The sequence below is a fragment of the Sylvia atricapilla genome, chromosome 2, assembly GCF_009819655.1.
Source record: "Sylvia atricapilla isolate bSylAtr1 chromosome 2, bSylAtr1.pri, whole genome shotgun sequence".
In the NCBI taxonomy this organism is placed as follows: domain Eukaryota; kingdom Metazoa; phylum Chordata; class Aves; order Passeriformes; family Sylviidae; genus Sylvia; species Sylvia atricapilla.
This window is the reverse complement of record NC_089141.1, coordinates 28017094-28023524: the sequence shown is the minus strand read 5'-3', so window position 1 is coordinate 28023524 and position 6431 is coordinate 28017094. Positions and strand designations below refer to the sequence as shown.

At 51.5% G+C, this 6431-nt stretch overlaps 1 protein-coding gene across 1 annotated transcript; it reads right to left on the bottom strand.

The window, feature by feature from the left end:
• Positions 1-1715: 1715 nt before the first annotated feature.
• Positions 1716-6431, bottom strand: LOC136373999 (C-type lectin domain family 6 member A-like). Its single transcript, XM_066339105.1, has 6 exons — positions 6306-6431; positions 5321-5416; positions 3883-3987; positions 3408-3559; positions 3084-3205; positions 1716-2358 (listed from the first exon to the last, which is right to left on the bottom strand). Exons 1-6 carry the CDS (start codon positions 6343-6345, stop codon positions 2211-2213), a joined length of 663 nt encoding a protein of 220 aa, XP_066195202.1. The 5' UTR covers positions 6346-6431; the 3' UTR covers positions 1716-2210.

The following is a 6431-nucleotide window of genomic DNA, read 5'->3' as shown; positions in this document are numbered from 1 at the left end:
GGAGTCCTGCATGGCAAAAGGCAGGAATGTGTGGGAATGGTGCCAAAGTCCCTGGACAAGGAAGTCCCAAGAAGGTCTCTAGGCAGACCCAAGCCCAACACCCGCAGCTGGTGCTGGGAGAAGGTGTGCACTGCAGAGCACTTTCTAGGCTGCAGACGGAGAGACCCTCAGTTGCAGGGCCAGGGGGATGTGCTAGCACAACTACCCACTCTTGAAATGACAGCATGGTAGGCCAGGCAGGAGCTGGCTCCATGAGGGATCATCTCCTGCATGTTTCAGGAATAGTCTCACCCCAGGGCTCCTGTGTAGGAAGAACTTTCAAGGAAGATGGAGAGACATTCTATGAAGTGAGAGCACACAGTTGGATCACCGAGGTGGAGCACCACTGCATTTCTTTTGCTCCCTATTCTGTTTTTCAGGCTGTGTTCAGAAGGAGGCAAAGCATGGACTGTTTCATTCAACTAATGCAAAGACAGAGCCCTATGGGGAGCAAAAGTTAACAACAGGTCAAAGAGCAGAACTTGCCATGGAAACTTGAGAATGGACAGGCCAAGGGATCAGGAGACAAGCTGTGGGGAAAAGGGGATCTGAGATCTAGAGAAATGAACTCATACCCAGAAAAGATTAAGTCCTCGGAAGACAGATGCATGCAGATACACAGTGGAGAAGAAAGTCACTGTGAAAATGAAAATAATATGTATGAAAAGAAACTCTGAGGGAAGTGCTTAGAATGCTGCTTTGCAGGGATGAGCTTGTTACCAGGAAACTCCCTAAAACAGAAGACGTGTCCAGCAGCAGGTCTCCTGGGGAGGTACACTGACTCTGTGTCTACATGTGTGACTTAGGGGGACAGAAGGAAATTGTGCTGTTGTGCTCACAGCCAGAGCACTGGGCTTAGGCAGAGCCATCAGTGAACGGGAGGAGGCTGAGGCAAAGAGAAAAATAGCATAAAGAAATAGGTGAAGTTGTGAGTTGTGAGGAAAGGTGAGACTTGGAACTTGGAAAAAAGGAGTGGAAGAGGCGAGAAGCATCTCAGCGCCAAAGAGGCTGGGAAGAGCATGGTGGTGATGTTCCCACCCCAGGACAACAAGGAACATTAACTCAAGTGGCATCAGAGAAGGAGTTAGATCTGCATCAGATACACATCTGCACTATGAAGCTCCAGAAGACTGGGACGAGGAAAGGGAAGGGAGGATGTTTGCAACACTGCACAGCTCCAGTTCCCTGATACCACCACAAGTCTCTGCTGAACACTGCTTTCTCACAGCTGCTTCACATCTTCTTCACTTCTTCACATCTCCTTGTGTTATTGACTGTATCGTGTGCAATGGAGAAAATTCCCTACAAGGGTCAATACTACAGCAGCGGAAATAGCCGTATTGAGAGGGACTTCTTGCACAAGAATGTAGTGATAGGACCAAGGGTAATGGCTTTAAACTGACAGAGGGCAGGTTTTGAATTAATATTAGGAAGGAATATATTACTGTGAGGTAGGTGAGGCACTGGAGCCAATTGTCCACAGGAGCCATGCGCCATCCCTGAAACATCCAAGGCCTGTCTGGATGGGGATGTGAACAGCCTGATCTAGTGGAAGGTGTCCCTGCCCATGACCTAGGGGGCTTGAAACCAGACTATCCATAAAAGCCCCTTCCAACCCAAACCATTGCATAATTTCTGATCATACTTCCACAGATTAGGGATGGAAAAGGAAAGAGAGATATGCACACAGAGTACAGGTCTTTTTTCCATTGGTGTGATATTGTATTTTCTCTTGTGTAAGATTTCAGGATTTTTTCAATAAAACAGTACAGCTAGGGGACATTGTGTGTGTGACTCAACAAACAGCAAACAGCTCTGCTCAAGGAGACAAAGGACATTGAAACTATGGGTATCTGTCTTCCATTCCTGTGTCTTCCTCCTGGACAAGTCCATCTCTTTTCAGCCAGAGGATCCTGGACACAAGAGCCTTCTTAAGAGAGAAGAGGACACAAGAACACAGGACCTTTGTTTGATGAGCCTGAGCCTTCCTGTGTTCCCTGAGCCACCACATGCACTGGGGATGCTGGACAAAGCTCATTTCACTTCCACACACATGGTGCCACCCCACACAGTGAAGATGTGTCAGGGCTCCCCACCCCTCCCAGCACAGCCAGCCCTTTTCCCAGCTCAGTGCTCAGCTCCCAGCTTGACTCAGGACAGGGATATTTCCATCACACAATTACTGCTGCAGCTTCACAGATCCAGTGATGCTCTAAATCTGATCTGACGTCATTCCAGTTGTTGATACTTTGTTCAAGCACATGCATTACAGTGCAATTTTCACCAGGGAAAAAATTTGGTTCTCCATCTCGCCAGAACCTGGGACAGAGACAGGCTTGTTACTGCTCAGTGTCCACTGTAAAGCACTGCTGGAAAAGGCCACAGTGGGAAGCAAGATTTGAAGGGAAGAGACAGAAATTCCCACTGCTGATCCATGGACAGAAGCAATGCCCCTGCTCCCACTCCACATCCCACTGGCACCAGTGTCACATGGAAACCTGCCTCCCTCCTACAGCCTTCCAGCACAACAGGGCCCTGCTCCATCCTGTGGGGAACTGATCTCCATCACTCACCCCATGCACCTCACACCCAGCAGAGGCCCGTGTTGGCCCCCAGAGCAAGTTTGTTCTCCAGAAGAAGACACAGCAAGGACAGTCCTGGTGCTCTCTCCCTGTGCCCCATCTCCTTCCCTGCATTTCAGCAGAGGTCATTTTGTGCATACAAGTGCAGTGAATGGAGGTCAGGCTAGGCTGCTCATCAGGGTTCTGAAGGGTTCTTGCAGCCACCAAGTTGAAGCTTTTTCTGTGCCTCCAGCATTGACTTCCAAGTCTCAGGTAGTGAATTCATAAGCAATAACCAGCAGAGATGGGGCCATGTGAACCTGATGTCCTACACAGCCCTGTGCTGCTGTATCTTTGATCTCTCACAAGGAAACAATCTCTCACAATGGTGACAGCCCCTCTCATGCTGAACTTGTCACATCTCTCCTAGTTTCCTTCCCTACCAAGAGTTCCATCAAACATTCTTCAGCCAGAGATACTCACGCTGCTGTCACATTATATGGAGTCTTGTCCACCCACTGCCACTGGCCCACCTTCTCTGCAAACAGACCAATGTAGAAATTCTCTCTTTCTGAAGGTTTCTTTATTTGCTCAGAGAGGAAAACCTGGCAATCAGAGAGAATGCAACATCCATGAGGGGCAGGACTGAGCACAGGGAGGTACCAGGAGTCCCTGTGGGCTTGTGCTGCAGAGGTGCAGACAGGACATTCCCCCTCCCTGCAGGACAAGGAGGGGCTCAGAGTCCCCTGCAGGGCCCAGCCCTGTGTCTCTGCCTGCTGGCTCCCTCTCTCAGCCCTGAGCACCTACCTGCTCTGCCTCACTGTTGATCACCACCAGCTGGGAGCCCATCCCAGTGCAGTTCTGCTCACTCTCAGCCCAGTTCATCTTATCAAGGGACAGGAAATAGCAGCTTCTTTGGAACCTTCTCCAGCCCTTTGGGCAGCACGTCCAGCCTCTCTCTGTGCAGGGAGAGGACGGAGATGAAGGTTACTAACAAGAGATGCTGACTGCAGAGATACAAGTTTTCCAGGGACAGTGCTCATGTCCTCCTTGGTGACTTTTCCTGAGAGAATGTGCTTGAAAAGATAGGGATAGAACAGAGATTTCTTCCCACTGCTTTGGGGTATGAGCAGTGAGCTTTGTGTCCCCCAAGCTGTGATACTCCTTGTCAAGGGGATCTCAGGTCTCGAGGAAGTTCTTTGGATGATGTGGTTTGACTTGTCCTGGCACAGACCCTGGAGGCCTTTAGCCCCAGGGAAGAGGGGAAATGGCCAGTACTGACCTGTGCCTTGTGGCACCGTTGATTTGCACTCCCACTCCGAGAACTGCTGCTGCTGCTGCTGCTGCGGGGCTCCAGGCTGGTCACTGCTGTGGCAGAAGGGAAGCACTGCCAAGGGAGAGCAAAGGCAGCAGGATTAGCCCTTCCTCCCAGCTCCTCACACTGCATCTCTGGCCCCTTGACTCTCCTTCCACCATTTCCCCACCCAGCACTGTCCCAGCTGTCTCCTCTCCTGGCCCAAAGCAGTGGCACAGCTCCTTCCCAGGCAGAAAGAGACCGTCTTCCAAGTCACACAGCAGAAGGAGCCCTGGAAGCACATGCCACAGAGGACATGGCACACCCAGCAGGATTGAGCCCAGCCAGGCACAGCCACTCTGCCCTGCACACACCTACAGCCCAGCTGCCAGTCTACAGAGCAGCCTCTCACTGGCACAGCTGGTCTCTTCCTGAACTCCACACCACCAGGCATTTGGAGGAGTCACCATCAGCTGGGCCTGTTCCATCAGCAACACACAGGCCAGGGGAAGGTAATGACATACGGCTGCAGCTGCTGAAACCAGGGGGCAGCATCAACTCCTAGGACTTACCAGCTCCCAGTGTGTGGGGAATAATGCACTGTGACAGGCTATAGCCACAATCCCAAAGATTTAACGTGACTCAGACACTCAGGAGGTAGAAGCTGATCAGGGTGTGCTTGACAACAAGATGTTTATTTCCATTGATAATTCAATTTACATTTAATGATAAATATTTTACGGCTGAGCAGAACAATCATAGTGGCTCCAGTGCCTGGTTACTGAATAGCTGTAATGGAGGAAGGCTCAGAGGAGATGGACAGAGGCTGTGTCTGGCTGAGCACTCCCATTGCCAATGAAGGTGACCTCCTCCCTACACAAAGAGAAAGGATGGGAAGAGAGGGCTTTTGGTTTAGTCCAGCAGAGGGATTTGACCCACTGTGGAGCTGTTCATCCCTGCAGGAATCAAAAGGGGTCAGTGCCTTCCTCAGTCAGCCATGAAAGCTGTTTGCTGAGAGACACTGTTAGGGCCTTAGCCTTCCTGAGGAAGCAGGATAGGAAACCATTGGCTCATGGTCCTCTGGAAACCCTTCCATCAGAGCAGGGCTGTCCAAGCTCTCAGCTCATGCAGACTGAGAGACTCGGAGCAAACTGCTCTCACAGCCTTGCTGCCACCACAGGCAGCTCCTTCCACAGCCAGCCTAGCCAAGAGATCTGCCTTATGCCCAGAGATTCAAATGGTGCATCAAAAGCTACAGATACATTCTCACAAAACATGAGGCTGCATCAGAAGAGTTCTCTGACCTGTGTTTTGGTGAAGGGCATTTGCCTGCTGGCAGAGGGACCAGGATATGGGACTTCCACCTGACCAAAAGCAGTCACCTGAGACCTTCGTCCCAAGGGAATTGAGAGACCCTGGCACTCACCAAGGCAGATGGTCATAAAGGCAGCTTTGATTGCAAGGGTTGTAAGGAGGAAGAGGCAGATGTTCAGCCGGGGGCAGCTTCTCTCTTCTGCTGGGGCTGAAAACCACAAAGCAAGAGTGAGCATGTCGCAGGCCAGAGTAGGGGCAGGATAACCCAGGGGTCTGTGTACCTAACACCCTTCTGCTCTGTTTTTCCCAGGACTGGGGATCCCCACAGGTGCTGGAAGCAGGTCCTGCTGCCTGTCACTTGCAGTGGCTCAGACCCACAGAGTACAGGAACACTGGGGCTGCTTCTTATTTTCCTGTTTACCCCAAGACCTGCCTGTCCTGTGCCCAAACCTCCCTCCCTCTTTATCCTGTCAGACCTCCTTTCCCCTCAACACATCTTCCTTGTTGCCTTCCATTTCCCCTGTCTGTCACTGAATGCTGTTTCTGGATGTCCCTCCTCTTCGTCTCTCTTTAGACCTTCTTTCTCTCACTGCCTGTGTTTTGCCTCTGTACCGTGAGCCCCTTTCTGCAATGGCTCACAAAGCAGTGACTGCCCAGCTCAGGCTGTGCACAGCCAGACACACAGAGGGGATTGTTTCCACAGGGGGAAAAGGCACTTGGGAGCTCTTGGGAGAGCCCAGGCTGGGTTGTCCTTGCAGACACCAGAGATGGGAGCAGGGCCTTGTGCTCAGTGTCATGCAGAGAGCGTCACCAGGGAATTACAGAAGGACAGCAACCTTCATCCCCACTGTTTAGAGACAAACCACTGCAGGGAATAGCAGGGCACAGTCTGTCTGCACTTCCATTCCCCTGGCTCTAGGAAAAAGGTCATTCTGCCAGCCTGGGCACTGCCCACTTCCCTCATCTGTAGCTTTGCTCTTGTCCTAATCCCCATGTCTTGGTAGGAGGCCACCACACCATTCCCAGGATCCATGCCAGCCCTGTCTTTCCCCCAACTCCTTGCACAGGACAGAAAGGAAGGAAGGTTTGGGGGTTACCTGCAGTTCCAGGACTGACTCTCCCTTGCTCATTCATCATCTCTACAAGAGGATCACTCTTCTCCAAGGGTCCCTGTTACCAGTGTGGCCACAAACACACAGACACGGCCTTCCTCCTGCACAGGG

Coding starts and splice junctions, on each gene's coding strand:
- LOC136373999 (XM_066339105.1), bottom strand. CDS start 6,345: ATGATGAATGAGCAAGGGAGAGTCAGTCCTGGAACTGCAG. Junction 3,206..3,407: donor TCAACAGTGAGGCAGAGCAG/GTAGGTGCTCAG, acceptor TCTGATTGCCAG/GTTTTCCTCTCTGAGCAAAT. Junction 2,359..3,083: donor CCATATAATGTGACAGCAGC/GTGAGTATCTCT, acceptor TCTCTGTCCCAG/GTTCTGGCGAGATGGAGAAC.